The 18,161-nt window shown below is 44.8% G+C and overlaps 1 protein-coding gene across 2 annotated transcripts in view; it reads left to right on the top strand.

The window, feature by feature from the left end:
• LOC109883433 (phospholipid phosphatase-related protein type 1) overlaps nucleotides 1-18,161 on the top strand; it is a 154,536-nt gene that overhangs the window by 60,719 nt on the left and 75,656 nt on the right. For both annotated transcript variants that reach the window (XM_031826008.1, XM_031826007.1), the window contains exon 3: nucleotides 9,654-9,842. In XM_031826008.1, coding sequence (XP_031681868.1) covers nucleotides 9,654-9,842 — 189 coding nt within the window. The remainder of the gene's footprint in view (nucleotides 1-9,653; nucleotides 9,843-18,161) is intronic.

The raw sequence follows: 18,161 nt of genomic DNA, 5'->3' as shown, positions 1-18,161 counted from the left end.
CAGGGGCATGAAGAGTGGAACTAGGGGCTCCATTGTGAACTAAAACAATGAAAACTAACCTGAACAACAGTATACAAGGCATATTGACATTTGAGAGAAACATACAGCGAGGCATGCAGTAATCACAGGTGTTGAATTGGGAAAGCTAGCTAAAACAGTAGGTGAGACAACAGCTAATCAGCTAGCACAACAACAGCAGGTAAAATGGCGTAGACTAGGCAACGGGGCCAACAGATAAAACAAACAAGCAGAATGGAGTACCGTGATTAATGGACAGTCCAGCGTGCATCAGCTATGTAGCCAAGAGATCAGTGTCCAGGGGGCAGCGGTGGATGGGGCAGGGAAGCTGGACTGGCGAGTGTTATCCAGGTTTTAAAAAAACTAACAATGACTAAATAGCTTGTAGCTAGTTAGCTGGTTAGCTTCTGGAGGTTCTTGAGTGTGTTCTAAAAATAAAAAAATAATAGCGATTCCGTATCACATTGGGTGAGGCAGGTTTCCGGAAGGTATAGACAAATTAAAAGTCAAAAGAGATAGAAAGTAAATATGGGTCCGGTGAGCGTTTGGGACGCGGCGATTCAGGCGGTTAGCAGGCCTGTGCTAACAAGCTAACAGTTTGTAGGCCCGGGCTAGACAAGGTAGCAGTTAGCGGACCGGAGCTGGACAAGCTAGCAGTTAGCAGGCCGAATTAGCAAGCAGGGAGATAGTGAGGGCTAGAGAGTTAGCCTTTGGGGGACGTCGCGATGGGGTGAGTCTGTTTATTCCTCTTCATGCGATGACATCGATAGACCGGTCGTGGGCCCGGGTATTGTAGCTCAGGAGTATGCTACGGTGGTAGCACAGGTGCTACGGCCGGGCTAGCTTCAAGCTAAGTGGGTGGAAACGCTAGCCAGGAGTAGTTATTATGACTAGAGAAGCAGCTGAGATGGTGCTGTGTCCTGTCTAGTGGGTTAACCAGTTCATTATGACTAGAGAAGCAGCTGAGATGGTGTCCTGTCTAGTGGGTTAATCATGTCATCATGACTAGAGAAGCCTTAAAGTTATTTTTCACAAAAATATCTCCACCACATTCTTTGGCGTATTACATCTGTAAACATTATAATCATGAAGTGCGATGGAATTGTCATCAACAGAGATTTTAACCATGTTTCAGAGCATACTGAAATGTCGGGATTTGTACATCCAACATGCCCATCTTGGGGATAATACTTTGTACATTCATAGCCCCATTAGCTCCGTTAGCTCCGTTAGTCACGTTGGCTCCGTTAGCTCCATTATCCCAATTAGCTGCGTTAGCTCTGTTAGCTCTGTTAGCCCCGTTAGCTCTGTTAGACCCATCAGCTCTGTTAGTTCCGTTATCCCTGTTAGCTCCGTTATACCGTTACCCCATCAGCTCCGTTAGCTCTGTTATCCCTGTTAGGTCCGTTATCCCTGTTAGCCCCATCAGCTCCGTTAGGTCCGTTATCCCTGTTTGCCCCATCAGCTCCGTTAGCTTCGTTATCCCTGTTAGCTCCGTTATCCCTGTTAGCTCCGTTATCCCTGTTAGCTCCGTTAATCCCTGTTAGCTCCGTTATTCCTGTTAGCTCCGTTATCCCTGTTAGCTCCGTTATTCCTGTTAGCTCCGTTATCCCTGTTAGCTCCGTCAGCTCTGTTAGCTCCGTAATCCCTGTTAGCCCCATCAGCTCTGTTAGCTCCGTTATCCCTGTTAGCTCCGTTATCCCTGTTAGCTCCGTTATCCCTGTTAGCCCCATCAGCTCCGTTATCCCTGTTAGCTCCGTTATCCCTGTTAGCCCCATCAGCTCCGTTATCCCTGTTAGCCCCATCAGCTCTGTTATCCCTGTTAGCCCCATCAGCTCCGTTATCCCTGTTAGCCCCATCAGCTCCATTATCCCTGTTAGCCCCATCAGCTCTGTTATCCCTGTTAGCCCCATCAGCTCCGTTATCCCTGTTAGCCCCATCAGCTCCGTTATCCCTGTTAGCCCCATCAGCTCCGTTATCCCTGTTAGCCCCATCAGCTCCGTTATCCCTGTTAGCTCCGTTATCCCTGTTAGCTCCGTTAACCCTGTTAACTCCGTTATCCCTGTTAGCTCCGTTATCCCTGTTAGCTCCATTAACCCTGTTAACTCCGTTATCCCTGTTAGCTCCGTTATCCCTGTTAGCTCCGTTATCCCTGTTAGCTCCGTTAACCCTTTTAACTCCGTTAGCCCCATCAGCTCCGTTATCCCTGTTAACTCCGTTAACCCTGTTAACTCCGTTAACCCTGTTAACTCCGTTATCCCTGTTAGCTCCGTTATCCCTGTTAGCTCCGTTAACCCTGTTAACTCCGTTATCCCTGTTAGCTCCGTTATCCCTGTTGCTCCGTTATCCCTGTTAGCTCCGTTAACCCTGTTAACTCCGTTAGCCCCATCAGCTCCGTTATCCCTGTTAACTCCGTTAACCCTGTTAACTCCGTTATCACTGTTAGCTCCGTTATCCCTGTTAGCTCCGTTATCCCTGTTAGCTCCGTTAACCCTGTTAACTCCGTTATCCCTGTTAGCCCCGTTATCCCTGTTAGCTCCGGTATCCCTGTTAGCCCCGTTATCCCTGTTAGCTCCGTTATCCCTGTTAGCTCCGTTATCCCTGTTAGCTCTGTTATCCCTGTTAGCCCCATCAGCTCCGTTATCCCTGTTAGCTCCGTTATCCCTGTTAGCTCCGTTATCCCTGTTAGCTCCGTTATCCCTGTTAGCTCCGTTATCCCTGTTAGCTCCGTTATCCCTGTTAGCTCCATTCTCCCTGTTAGCTCCGTTCTCCCTGTTAGCTCCGTTCTCCCTGTTAGCTCCGTTATCCCTGTTAGCTCCGTTATCCCTGTTAGCTCCGTTATCCCTGTTAGCTCCGTTCTCCCTGTTAGCTCCGTTCTCCCTGTTAGCTCCGTTCTCCCTGTTAGCTCCGTTCTCCCTGTTAGCTCCGTTATCCCTGTTAGCTCCGTTATCCCTGTTAGCTCCGTTCTCCCTGTTAGCTCCGTTCTCCCTGTTAGCTCCGTTCTCCCTGTTAGCTCCGTTCTCCCTGTTAGCTCCGTTCTCCCTGTTAGCTCCGTTCTCCCTGTTAGCTCCGTTCTCCCTGTTAGCTCCGTTCTCCCTGGTAGCTCCGTTCTCCCTGGTAGCTCCGTTCTCCCTGGTAGCTCCGTTCTCCCTGGTAGCTCCGTTCTCCCTGTTAGCTCCGTTCTCCCTGTTAGCTCCGTTATCCCTGTTAGCTCCGTTATCCCTGTTAGCTCTGTTATCCCTGTTAGCTCCGTTCTCCCTGTTAGCTCTGTTATCCCTGTTAACCCCATCAGCTCCGTTATCCCTGTTAGCTCCGTTAACCCTGTTAACTCCGTTAACCCTGTTAGCTCCGTTATCCCTGTTAGCCCCGTTATCCCTGTTAGCTCCATTATCCCTGTTAGCTCCGTTATCCCTGTTAGCTCCGTTATCCCTGTTAGCTCTGTTATCCCTGTTAGCCCCATCGGCTCCGTTATCCCTGTTAGCTCCGTTATCCCTGTTAGCTCCGTTCTCCCTGTTAGCTCCGTTCTCCCTGTTAGCTCCGTTCTCCCTGTTAGCTCCGTTCTCCCTGTTAGCTCCGTTCTCCCTGTTAGCTCCGTTCTCCCTGTTAGCTCCGTTATCCCTGTTAGCTCCGTTATCCCTGTTAGCCCCGTTATCCCTGTTAGCTCTGTTATCCCTGTTAGCCCCATCAGCTCCGTTATCCCTGTTAGCTCCGTTATCCCTGTTAGCTCCGTTATCCCTGTTAGCTCCGTTCTCCCTGTTAGCTCCGTTATCCCTGTTAGCTCCGTTATCCCTGTTAGCTCCGTTATCCCTGTTAGCTCCGTTCTCCCTGTTAGCTCCGTTCTCCCTGTTAGCTCCGTTCTCCCTGTTAGCTCCGTTCTCCCTGTTAGCTCCGTTCTCCCTGTTAGCTCCGTTCTCCCTGTTAGCTCCGTTCTCCCTGTTAGCTCCGTTCTCCCTGTTAGCTCCGTTCTCCCTGTTAGCTCCGTTCTCCCTGTTAGCTCCGTTCTCCCTGTTAGCCCCGTTCTCCCTGTTAGCTCCGTTATCCCTGTTAGCTCCGTTATCCCTGTTAGCTCCGTTATCCCTGTTAGCTCCGTTCTCCCTGTTAGCTCCGTTCTCCCTGTTAGCTCCGTTATCCCTGTTAGCTCTGTTATCCCTGTTAGCCCCATCAGCTCCGTTATCCCTGTTAGCCCCATCAGCTCCGTTATCCCTGTTAGCTCCGTTCTCCCTGTTAGCTCCGTTATCCCTGTTAGCTCCGTTATCCCTGTTAGCTCCGTTCTCCCTGTTAGCTCCGTTCTCCCTGTTAGCTCCGTTCTCCCTGTTAGCTCCGTTCTCCCTGTTAGCTCCGTTCTCCCTGTTAGCTCCGTTATCCCTGTTAGCTCCGTTAAACCTGTTAGCTCCGTTATCCCTGTTAGCCCCGTTATCCCTGTTAGTTCCGTTTTACCTGTTAGCTCCGTTATCCCTGTTAGCTCCGTTATCCCTGTTAGCCCCGTTCTCCCTGTTAGCTCCGTTCTCCCTGTTAGCTCCGTTATCCCTGTTAGCTCCGTTATCCCTGTTAACTCCGTTATCCCTGTTAGCTCCGTTATCCCTGTTAGCTCCGTTATCCCTGTTAACTCCGTTATCCCTGTTAGCTCCGTTATCCCTGTTAGCTCCGTTATCCCTGTTAGCTCCGTTCTCCCTGTTAGCTCCGTTATCCCTGTTAGCTCCGTTATCCCTGTTAGCTCCGTTATCCCTGTTAGCTCCGTTCTCCCTGTTAGCCCCGTTCTCCCTGTTAGCTCCGTTCTCCCTGGTAGCTCCGTTCTCCCTGGTAGCTCCGTTCTCCCTGTTAGCTCCGTTCTCCCTGTTAGCTCCGTTCTCCCTGTTAGCTCCGTTATCCCTGTTAGCTCTGTTATCCCTGTTAGCTCCGTTCTCCCTGTTAGCTCTGTTATCCCTGTTAGCCCCATCAGCTCCGTTATCCCTGTTAGCTCCGTTAACCCTGTTAGCCCCGTTATCCCTGTTAGCCCCGTTATCCCTGTTAGCTCCGTTATCCCTGTTAGCCCCGTTATCCCTGTTAGCTCCGTTATCCCTGTTAGCTCCGTTATCCCTGTTAGCTCCGTTATCCCTGTTAGCTCCGTTATCCCTGTTAGCTCCGTTATCCCTGTTAGCTCCGTTATCCCTGTTAGCTCCGTTATCCCTGTAAACTCTGTTAGCTCTGTTATCCCTGTTAGCCCCATCTGCTCCGTTAGCTCTGTTATCCCTGTTATCCCTGTTAGCTCTGTTATCCCTGTTAGCCCCATCAGCTCCGTTATCCCTGTTATCCCCATCTGATCCGTTATCCCTGTTAACTCTGTTAGCCCCGTTATCCCTGTTAGCCCCGTTATCCCTGTTAGGTCCGTTATCCCTGTTAGCTCCGTTCTCCCTGTTAGCCCCGTTCTCCCTGTTAACTCCGTTATCCCTGTTAGCCCCGTTATCCCTGTTAGCCCCGTTATCCCTGTTAGGTCCATTATCCCTGTTAGGTCCATTATCCCTGTTAGCTCCGTTCTCCCCGTTAGCCCCGTTATCCCTGTTAGCCCCGTTATCCCTGTTAGCTCCGTTCTCCCCGTTCGCCCCATCAGCTCCATTAGCTCCATTACCTCAGGCTGGTTTTAAAGTCTGCCGGAGAGTGTACAGTCTGGTTTTAGCACCCCTATAATTGAGAGAATTTCCAGCAGTCAATACACAAAACTCATGTAGTAATAACAGGAATTACCTGGGGCTGTCAGAGTCACTGGGTTAGTGACTGGGCGATGTTCCAAGACAGCCGCTGTGGTCCGCAGTCGCTTGGCTGTATTTGTCTTCATTTGAACAATCCAATCGCTTTCAAAACCGGTGGAAATAGCCACGTTCACTGTGGCACAGTATGTTTTCAGTTAGAAATGGCAATTTATGTAATGTACCTTCTATTGTTACACTCATCAGCAGTACGTTGTATGGTCCCCCACGATGAAATTGAGAAGGGGACTATGAATCTGTCTCCGTACATTTGTTCATGTGTACGTCACACGATATCTCAGACACCACTGGGTGAAGATGCCTCATTCATGGGGGATGACATGTTATGATTGCCTTGTTTTTTTTGTTTTTTTTGACAGGACCCGCTGTCCGTATTGATCACTGATGCTGATTAGACTGACTGTAATATTAAAGTGTAGGTATTTGATTAGACTGTCTGTAATATCATAGTGCTGATTAAAGTGTAGGTATTTGATTAGACTGTCTGTCTCCTTCCTTACTCCATCAAGGTCAATGGAACGGAAGCTTGTCTCTTGTAACTAAGGCCGGTTCTCTTGTAACTAAGGAACGATTTACCCTATACCTGGACTAAAACTCCACTTCAAATGGAGAATGTCCATTGGGTTTGCTTTGTCTGTCCAGGACTAGGCTTTATCTGTGTCTGGGAAACTGGTCCTAAGAGTTTTCGAAAAATAGCCTCTTTATAAACATCACCCAACTATTTTTTTTATTTGACTTATGTTGGCTACTATGCAATACTACTAGCCAACCAGGCCTAAATACTACTAGCCAACCAGGCCTAAATACTACTAGCCAACCAGGCCTAAATACTACTAGCCAACCAGGCCTAAATACTACTAGCCAACCAGGCCTAAATACTACTAGCCAACCAGGCCTAAATACTACTAGCCAACCAGGCCTAAATACTACTAGCCAACCAGGCCTAAATACTACTAGCCAACCAGGCCTAAATACTACTAGCCAACCAGGCCTAAATACTACTAGCCAACCAGGCCTAAATACTACTAGCCAACCAGGCCTAAATACTACTAGCCAACCAGGCCTAAATACTACTAGCCAACCAGGCCTAAATACTACTAGCCAACCAGGCCTAAATGCTACTAGCCAACCAGGCCTAAATGCTACTAGCCAACCAGGCCTAAATACTACTAGCCAACCAGGCCTAAATACTACTAGCCAACCAGGCCTAAATACTACTAGCCAACCAGGCCTAAATACTACTAGCCAACCAGTCTTGGTTATATAAAGTGTTAGTAGTCATGCAGCTAACCACTACAAAGGCTTCAGGTCTCAGAGGGAGAGACCAGACACACGGCTTCATGTCTCAGAGAGACCAGACACACAGCTTCATGTCTCAGAGCGAGAGACCAGACACACGGCTTCATGTCTCAGAGAGACCAGACACACAGCTTCATGTCTCAGAGAGAGAGACCAGACACACAGCTTCATGTCTCAGAGAGAGAGACCAGACACACGGCTTCATGTCTCAGAGAGAGAGACCAGACACACAGCTTCATGTCTCAGAGAGAGAGACCAGACACACAGCTTCATGTCTCAGAGAGAGAGACCAGACACACGGCTTCATGTCTCAGAGAGAGAGACCAGACACACGGCTTCATGTCTCAGAGAGAGAGACCAGACACACGGCTTCATGTCTCAGAGAGAGAGACCAGACACACGGCTTCATGTCTCAGAGAGACCAGACACACTGCTTCATGTCTCAGAGAGAGCAGACACACAGCTTCATGTCTCAGAGAGACCAGACACAGGGCTTCATGTCTCAGAGAGAGCAGACACACGGCTTCATGTCTCAGAGAGAGAGAGACCAGACACAAGGCTTCATGTCTCAGAGAGACCAGACACACTGCTTCATGTCTCAGAGAGAGCAGACACACAGCTTCATGTCTCAGAGAGACCAGACACACGGCTCAGAGGGAGAGACCAGACACACAGCTTCATGTCTCAGAGAGACCAGACACACAGCTTCATTTATCAGAGAGAGCAGACACACGGCTCCATGTCTCAGAGAGAGCAGACACACGGCTCCATGTCTCAGAGAGAGAGACCAGACACACGGCTCAGAGAGAGAGACCAGACACACAGCTTCATGTCTCAGAGAGAGCAGACACATGTTCTACCGTCTTTAGTTTCATCACACATTAGTAACAAACCTTTTGACTTTACCTTACCGTAGCATCTCTCTCTCTGTGGTTAAAAAGGGATTTAAGTTAAATTTCTGATAGTGGGCGAGATAGTTTTATTTGTGTGTATTGTTAGATATTACTCCACTAGTGGAGCTAGGAACACAAGCATTTCACTACACCTGCAATAACACCTGCAATACATGTATCACTAGCCACTTTAAACAATGCCACTTAATATAATGTTTACATACCCTACATTACTCATCTCATATGTATATACTGTACTCGATACCATCTACTGCATCTTGCCTATGCCGTTCTGTACCATCACTCATTCATATATATTTATATACATATTCTTCATCCCTTTACACTTGTGTGTGTATAAGGTAGTTGTTGTGAAATTGTTAGGTTAGATTACTCGTTGGTTATTACTGCATTGTCGGAACTAGAAGCACAAGCATTTCGCTACACTCACATTAACATCTGCTAACCATATGTATGTGACAAATACAATTCAATTTGATTTGATATGTGTTTGTGACCAATAACATCTGATTTGATTTGTTTATAGCCTGGTACAGTTTAAACGCCATCTTTGTTGTTTTGTCCTGAGGTAGAATGTATCCAGTCACGATAACAGATGAAAAGAGAGGTAGAAGAGTCAGAATTTGAGCATTGGGTATTTCAAGACGGGTGAACAATGGGTCAAGACTACCACTGCCATAGAGTCAACACACTATGTGCTGTTGAAGAGGCATACCCCCCCCCCCCCTCAGGTATTTTTTTGTTAAAAATAGATCAACTCCAAAATAATCACAAAATAGCAAAGTCGGGTTGAAGCTCGCAGAAGCTAAGGTTAGGGTTTCTTCTAGACATACATTAAGCATGGTTCACATTGGCAGTTCTAAGTCCCTCAAATCCATTTGTTTTGCATATCTGATTAGAATCTGATATTTTTCCTGCACTCTAAACAGCCAAAAGCACATGGAATTTGATATTTGACTGCTGTGGCTAGCTGAACGGCTACCTAGCTAGCTAGTTGACTGCTGTGGCTAGCTGAACGGCTACCTAGCTAGCTAGTTGACTGCTGTGGCTAACTCAACGGCTACCTAGCTAGCTAGTTGACTGCTGTGGCTAGTTGAACGGCTACCTAGCTAGCTAGTTGACTGCTTTGGCTAGCTAAACGGTTACCTAGCTAGCTAGTTGACTGCTGTGGCTAGCTGAACGGTTACCTAGCTAGCTAGTTGACTGCTTTGGCTAGCTAAACGGTTACCTAGCTAGCTAGTTGGATCATGTTACATTTTGAGGCTTTAAACGTGTTCTTACATGTTTGCATATTTGTCACCTTAGCTTGCTACATAACTTCTAAGTGACAGGAAGCACGAGCACCACCACCAATCAGCCGGCACCACTGCTCACACACCTGTTGTTACTATGACAACTATCATAGCTGTCTGAACACACACACAAATCTGATTTGGTCACTTGTAACTTACTGTTTGGACAGTCAGTATTCCAAAACGGATTTGAAAAACAAAATTGGTTTGAGGATTGAGGCCTGCAGTGTAAACAAAGCCTTAGTCACTAATGTGACCGTGTTGTTCATTCAGGTGGTGATCATGGTGGGCACCGTCCTACTGGCCTACTACTTTGAGTTAGGTCAGGTTGTATTTAGGTTAGATTAGGGTTCCAGCCTGATATCTCCCTGATGTTGTCTCTCCAGCTGGTGATAATGGCAGGGACCGTCCTGCTGGCCTACTACTTTGAGCTGACCGACACGTTCGGCATCCACGTCCAGGGGTTCTTCTGCAACGATGCTGACCTGATGAAGCCGTACCCCGGGGTGGACGAGAGCAGCTTCATCCCTCCCCTCATCCTCTACTGCGTTGTCGCCGCCACTCCCACCATCATCGTGAGTACTGTCTGTCTGTCTGTGTGTCTGTGTGTCTGTCTGTCTGTCTGTCTGTCTGTGTGTCTGTCTGTCAGATTAGCTTTATTAGCATGAATGACAAGTCCACTGTTGCTCAAACTAATTGAGATGTAATTAACAGTAACAGGTATTACAAGAATGTATGAATGATAACAATGTGACGGTCTGAAAAGCATTTTACTTTGATGAGTAAAGAAACAAAGAAAAATATCTATATTGGGGCAATGACATCAGACAGTGTTTACCTGTAACAACATGGAACAGAACAGGTACAATGACATCAGACAGTGTTTACCTGTAACAACATAGAACAGGTACAATGACATCAGACAGTGTTTACCTGTAACAACATGGAACAGGTACAATGACATCAGACAGTGTTTACCTGTAACAACATAGAACAGGTACAATGACATCAGACAGTGTTTACCTGTAACAACATAGAACAGGTACAATGACATCAGACAGTGTTTACCTGTAACAACATAGAACAGGTACAATGACATCAGACAGTGTTTACCTGTAACAACATGGAACAGGTACAATGACATCAGACAGTGTTTACCTGTAACAACATAGAACAGGTACAATGACATCAGACAGTGTTTACCTGTAACAACATAGAACAGGTACAATGACATCAGACAGTGTTTACCTGTAACAACATGGAACAGGTACAATGACATCAGACAGTGTTTACCTGTAACAACATGGAACAGGTACAATGACATCAGACAGTGTTTACCTGTAACAACAGAACAGGTACAATGACATCAGACAGTGTTTACCTGTAACAACATGGAACAGGTACAATGACATCAGACAGTGTTTACCTGTAACAACATGGAACAGGTACAATTTCATCAGACAGTGTTTACCTGTAACAACATAGAACAGGTACAATGACATCAGACAGTGTTTACCTGTAACAACATGGAACAGGTACAATGACATCAGACAGTGTTTACCTGTAACAACATGGAACAGGTACAATGACATCAGACAGTGTTTACCTGTAACAACATGGAACAGGTACAATGACATCAGACAGTGTTTACCTGTACCTGTAACAACATGGAACAGGTACAATGACATCAGACAGTGTTTACCTGTAACAACATGGAACAGGTACAATGACATCAGACAGTGTTTACCTGTAACAACATGGAACAGGTACAATGACATCAGACAGTGTTTACCTGTAACAACATGGAACAGGTACAATGACATCAGACAGTGTTTACCTGTACCTGTAACAACATGGAACAGGTACAATGACATCAGGCAGTGTTTACCTGTAACAACATGGAACAGGTACAATGACATCAGACAGTGTTTACCTGTAACAACATGGAACAGGTACAATGACATCAGACAGTGTTTACCTGTAACAACATGGAACAGGTACAATGACATCAGACAGTGTTTACCTGTAACAACATAGAACAGGTACAATGACATCAGACAGTGTTTACCTGTAACAACATGGAACAGGTACAATGACATCAGACAGTGTTTACCTGTAACAACATGGAACAGGTACAATGACATCAGACAGTGTTTACCTGTAACAACATGGAACAGGTACAATGACATCAGACAGTGTTTACCTGTAACAACATGGAACAGGTACAATGACATCAGACAGTGTTTACCTGTAACAACATGGAACAGGTACAATGACATCAGACAGTGTTTACCTGTACCTGTAACAACATGGAACAGGTACAATGACATCAGGCAGTGTTTACCTGTAACAACATGGAACAGGTACAATGACATCAGACAGTGTTTACCTGTAACAACATGGAACAGGTACAATGACATCAGACAGTGTTTACCTGTAACAACATGGAACAGGTACAATGACATCAGACAGTGTTTACCTGTAACAACATAGAACAGGTACAATGACATCAGACAGTGTTTACCTGTAACAACATGGAACAGGTACAATGACATCAGACAGTGTTTACCTGTAACAACATAGAACAGGTACAATGACATCAGACAGTGTTTACCTGTACCTGTAACAACATGGAACAGGTACAATGACATCAGACAGTGTTTACCTGTAACAACATAGAACAGGTACAATGACATCAGACAGTGTTTACCTGTAACAACATGGAACAGGTACAATGACATCAGACAGTGTTTACCTGTAACAACATAGAACAGGTACAATGACATCAGACAGTGTTTACCTGTAACAACATGGAACAGGTACAATGACATCAGACAGTGTTTACCTGTAACAACATGGAACAGGTACAATGACATCAGGCAGTGTTTACCTGTAACAACATGGAACAGGTACAATGACATCAGACAGTGTTTACCTGTAACAACATAGAACAGGTACAATGACATCGTCTATGGATGCATCTCTAGCTTCCTGTTTCTGTTCGTGACGGAAGCAGCTTTTTTCTCCTTCCCCGTTAAAGTACAGAGTCACTTTATTTCATTAGGAGTTAAGCACCTGTTCTTTTGAATCACTTTGTGTTACAAGTTGAACCCCTTTCTGGGACTTCTGTCTCAGTTTGTAAAACAAGTTGAACCCCTTTCTGGGACTTCTGTCTCAGTTTGTAAAACAAGTTGAACCCCTTTCTGGGACTTCTGTCTCAGTTTGTGTTACAAGTTGAACCCCTTTCTGGGACTTCTGTCTCAGTTTGTGTTACAAGTTGAACCCCTTTCTGGGACTTCTGTCTCAGTTTGTGTTACAAGTTGAACCCCTTTCTGGGACTTCTGTCTCAGTTTGTAAAACAAGTTGAACCCCTTTCTGGGACTTCTGTCTCAGTTTGTAAAACAAGTTGAACCCCTTTCTGGGACTTCTGTCTCAGTTTGTAAAACAAGTTGAATCCCTTTCTGGGACTTCTGTCTCAGTTTGTAAAACAAGTTGAACCCCTTTCTGGGACTTCTGTCTCAGTTTGTAAAACAAGTTGAACCCCTTTCTGGGACTTCTGTCTTAGTTTGTAAAACAAGTTGAACCCCTTTCTGGGACTTCTGTCTCAGTTTGTAAAACAAGTTGAATCCCTTTCTGGGACTTCTGTCTCAGTTTGTAAAACAAGTTGAATCCCTTTCTGGGACTTCTGTCTCAGTTTGTAAAACAAGTTGAATCCCTTTCTGGGACTTCTGTCTCAGTTTGTGTTACAAGTTGAACCCCTTTCTGGGACTTCTGTCTCAGTTTGTGTTACAAGTTGAACCCCTTTCTGGGACTTCTGTCTCAGTTTGTGTTACAAGTTGAACCCCTTTCTGGGACTTCTGTCTCAGTTTGTAAAACAAGTTGAACCCCTTTCTGGGACTTCTGTCTCAGTTTGTAAAACAAGTTGAACCCCTTTCTGGGACTTCTGTCTCAGTTTGTGTTACACGTTGAACCCCTTTCTGGGACTTCTGTCTCAGTTTGTGTTACAAGTTGAACCCCTTTCTGGGACTTCTGTCTCAGTTTGTGTTACAAGTTGAACCCCTTTCTGGGACTTCTGTCTCAGTTTGTAAAACAAGTTGAACCCCTTTCTGGGACTTCTGTCTCAGTTTGTAAAACAAGTTGAATCCCTTTCTGGGACTTCTGTCTCAGTTTGTAAAACAAGTTGAATCCCTTTCTGGGACTTCTGTCTCAGTTTGTAAAACAAGTTGAACCCCTTTCTGGGACTTCTGTCTCAGTTTGTAAAACAAGTTGAACCCCTTTCTGGGACTTCTGTCTTAGTTTGTAAAACAAGTTGAACCCCTTTCTGGGACTTCTGTCTCAGTTTGTAAAACAAGTTGAATCCCTTTCTGGGACTTCTGTCTCAGTTTGTAAAACAAGTTGAATCCCTTTCTGGGACTTCTGTCTCAGTTGAATCCCTTTCTGGGACTTCTGTCTCAGTTTGTAAAACAAGTTGAACCCCTTTCTGGGACTTCTGTCTCAGTTTGTAAAACAAGTTGAACCCCTTTCTGGGACTTCTGTCTCAGTTTGTAAAACAAGTTGAACCCCTTTCTGGGACTTCTGTCTCAGTTTGTGTTACAAGTTGAACCCCTTTCTGGGACTTCTGTCTCAGTTTGTGTTACAAGTTGAACCCCTTTCTGGGACTTCTGTCTTAGTTTGTAAAACAGGTTGAATCCCTTTCTGGGACTTCTGTCTCAGTTTGTAAAACAAGTTGAACCCCTTTCTGGGACTTCTGTCTCAGTTTGTAAAACAAGTTGAACCCCTTTCTGGGACTTCTATCTCAGTTTGTGTTACAAGTTTAACCCCTTTCTGGGACTTCTGTCTCAGTTTGTAAAACAAGTTGAACCCCTTTCTGGGACTTCTGTCTCAGTTTGTAAAACAAGTTGAATCCCTTTCTGGGACTTCTGTCTCAGTTTGTAAAACAAGTTGAATCCCTTTCTGGGACTTCTGTCTCAGTTTGTAAAACAAGTTGAATCCCTTTCTGGGACTTCTGTCTCAGTTTGTAAAACAAGTTGAACCCCTTTCTGGGACTTCTGTCTCAGTTCGTAAAACAAGTTGAACCCCTTTCTGGGACTTCTGTCTCAGTTTGTAAAACAAGTTGAACCCCTTTCTGGGACTTCTGTCTCAGTTTGTAAAACAAGTTGAACCCCTTTCTGGGACTTCTGTCTCAATTTGTAAAACAAGTTGAACCCCTTTCTGGGACTTCTGTCTCAGTTTGTGTTAGAAGTTGAACCCCTTTCTGGGACTTCTGTCTCAGTTTGTAAAACAAGTTGAACCCCTTTCTGGGACTTCTGTCTCAGTTTGTAAAACAAGTTGAATCCCTTTCTGGGACTTCTGTCTCAGTTTGTAAAACAAGTTGAACCCCTTTCTGGGACTTCTGTCTCAGTTCGTAAAACAAGTTGAACCCCTTTCTGGGACTTCTGTCTCAGTTCGTAAAACAAGTTGAACCCCTTTCTGGGACTTCTGTCTCAGTTTGTAAAACAAGTTGAACCCCTTTCTGGGACTTCTGTCTCAGTTTGTAAAACAAGTTGAACCCCTTTCTGGGACTTCTGTCTCAGTTGAATCCCTTTCTGGGACTTCTGTCTCAGTTTGTAAAACAAGTTGAACCCCTTTCTGGGACTTCTGTCTCAGTTTGTAAAACAAGTTGAACCCCTTTCTGGGACTTCTGTCTCAGTTTGTGTTACAAGTTGAACCCCTTTCTGGGACTTCTGTCTCAGTTTGTGTTACAAGTTGAACCCCTTTCTGGGACTTCTGTCTTAGTTTGTAAAACAGGTTGAATCCCTTTCTGGGACTTCTGTCTCAGTTTGTAAAACAAGTTGAACCCCTTTCTGGGACTTCTGTCTCAGTTTGTAAAACAAGTTGAACCCCTTTCTGGGACTTCTATCTCAGTTTGTGTTACAAGTTTAACCCCTTTCTGGGACTTCTGTCTCAGTTTGTAAAACAAGTTGAACCCCTTTCTGGGACTTCTGTCTCAGTTTGTAAAACAAGTTGAATCCCTTTCTGGGACTTCTGTCTCAGTTTGTAAAACAAGTTGAATCCCTTTCTGGGACTTCTGTCTCAGTTTGTAAAACAAGTTGAATCCCTTTCTGGGACTTCTGTCTCAGTTTGTAAAACAAGTTGAACCCCTTTCTGGGACTTCTGTCTCAGTTCGTAAAACAAGTTGAACCCCTTTCTGGGACTTCTGTCTCAGTTTGTAAAACAAGTTGAACCCCTTTCTGGGACTTCTGTCTCAGTTTGTAAAACAAGTTGAACCCCTTTCTGGGACTTCTGTCTCAATTTGTAAACAAGTTGAACCCCTTTCTGGGACTTCTGTCTCAGTTTGTGTTAGAAGTTGAACCCCTTTCTGGGACTTCTGTCTCAGTTTGTAAAACAAGTTGAACCCCTTTCTGGGACTTCTGTCTCAGTTTGTAAAACAAGTTGAATCCCTTTCTGGGACTTCTGTCTCAGTTTGTAAAACAAGTTGAACCCCTTTCTGGGACTTCTGTCTCAGTTCGTAAAACAAGTTGAACCCCTTTCTGGGACTTCTGTCTCAGTTCGTAAAACAAGTTGAACCCCTTTCTGGGACTTCTGTCTCAGTTTGTAAAACAAGTTGAACCCCTTTCTGGGACTTCTGTCTCAGTTTGTAAAACAAGTTGAACCCCTTTCTGGGACTTCTGTCTCAGTTTGTAAAACAAGTTGAACCCCTTTCTGGGACTTCTGTCTAAGTTTGTAAAACAAGTTGAACCCCTTTCTGGGACTTCTGTCTCAGTTTGTAAAACAAGTTGAACCCCTTTCTGGGACTTCTGTCTCAGTTTGTAAAACAAGTTGAACCCCTTTCTGGGACTTCTGTCTCAGTTTGTAAAACAAGTTGAACCCCTTTCTGGGACTTCTGTCTCAGTTTGTAAAACAAGTTGAACCCCTTTCTGGGACTTCTGTCTCAGTTTGTAAAACAAGTTGAACCCCTTTCTGGGACTTCTGTCTCAGTTTGTAAAACAAGTTGAATCCCTTTCTGGGACTTCTGTCTCAGTTTGTAAAACAAGTTGAACCCCTTTCTGGGACTTCTGTCTTAGTTTGTAAAACAAGTTGAACCCCTTTCTGGGACTTCTGTCTCAGTTTGTAAAACAAGTTGAACCCCTTTCTGGGACTTCTGTCTCAGTTTGTAAAACAAGTTGAACCCCTTTCTGGGACTTCTGTCTCAGTTTGTAAAACAAGTTGAACCCCTTTCTGGGACTTCTGTCTAAGTTTGTAAAACAAGTTGAACCCCTTTCTGGGACTTCTGTCTCAGTTTGTAAAACAAGTTGAACCCCTTTCTGGGACTTCTGTCTTAGTTTGTAAAACAAGTTGAATCCCTTTCTGGGACTTCTGTCTCAGTTTGTAAAACAAGTTGAACCCCTTTCTGGGACTTCTGTCTCAGTTTGTAAAACAAGTTGAACCCCTTTCTGGGACTTCTGTCTCAGTTTGTAAAACAAGTTGAACCCCTTTCTGGGACTTCTGTCTCAGTTTGTAAAACAAGTTGAACCCCTTTCTGGGACTTCTGTCTCAGTTTGTAAAACAAGTTGAACCCCTTTCTGGGACTTCTGTCTCAGTTTGTAAAACAAGTTGAACCCCTTTCTGGGACTTCTGTCTCGGTTTGTAAAACAAGTTGAACCCCTTTCTGGGACTTCTGTCTCAGTTTGTAAAACAAGTTGAACCCCTTTCTGGGACTTCTGTCTCAGTTTGTAAAACAAGTTGAACCCCTTTCTGGGACTTCTGTCTCAGTTTGTAAAACAAGTTGAACCCCTTTCTGGGACTTCTGTCTCAGTTTGTAAAACAAGTTGAACCCCTTTCTGGGACTTCTGTCTCAGTTTGTAAAACAAGTTGAACCCCTTTCTGGGACTTCTGTCTCAGTTTGTAAAACAAGTTGAACCCCTTTCTGGGACTTCTGTCTCAGTTTGTAAAACAAGTTGAACCCCTTTCTGGGACTTCTGTCTCAGTTTGTAAAACAAGTTGAACCCCTTTCTGGGACTTCTGTCTCAGTTTGTAAAACAAGTTGAACCCCTTTCTGGGACTTCTGTCTCAGTTTGTAAAACAAGTTGAACCCCTTTCTGGGACTTCTGTCTCAGTTTGTAAAACAAGTTGAACCCCTTTCTGGACTTCTGTCTCAGTTTGTAAAACAAGTTGAACCCCTTTCTGGGACTTCTGTCTCAGTTTGTAAAACAAGTTGAACCCCTTTCTGGGACTTCTGTCTCAGTTTGTAAAACAAGTTGAACCCCTTTCTGGGACTTCTGTCTCAGTTTGTAAAACAAGTTGAACCCCTTTCTGGGACTTCTGTCTCAGTTTGTAAAACAAGTTGAACCCCTTTCTGGGACTTCTGTCTCAGTTTGTAAAACAAGTTGAACCCCTTTCTGGGACTTCTGTCTCAGTTTGTAAACAAGTTGAACCCTTTCTGGGACTTCTGTCTCAGTTTGTAAAACAAGTTGAAACCCCTTTCTGGGACTTCTGTCTCAGTTTGTAAAACAAGTTGAATCCCTTTCTGGGACTTCTGTCTCAGTTTGTAAAACAAGTTGAACCCCTTTCTGGACTTCTGTCCCAGTTTGTAAAACAAGTTGAACCCCTTTCTGGGACTTCTGTCCCAGTTTGTAAAACAAGTTGAACCCCTTTCTGGGACTTCTGTCTCAGTTTGTAAAACAAGTTGAACCCCTTTCTGGGACTTCTGTCTCAGTTTGTAAAACAAGTTGAACCCCTTTCTGGGACTTCTGTCTCAGTTTGTAAAACAAGTTGAACCCCTTTCTGGGACTTCTGTCTCAGTTTGTAAAACAAGTTGAACCCCTTTCTGGGACTTCTGTCTCAGTTTGTAAAACAAGTTGAACCCCTTTCTGGGACTTCTGTCTCAGTTTGTAAAACAAGTTGAACCCCTTTCT

The sequence above is a fragment of the Oncorhynchus kisutch genome, linkage group LG6 (assembly GCF_002021735.2).
Source record: "Oncorhynchus kisutch isolate 150728-3 linkage group LG6, Okis_V2, whole genome shotgun sequence".
Taxonomy (NCBI): domain Eukaryota; kingdom Metazoa; phylum Chordata; class Actinopteri; order Salmoniformes; family Salmonidae; genus Oncorhynchus; species Oncorhynchus kisutch.
This window is presented reverse-complemented; position numbering and strand designations above follow the sequence as displayed.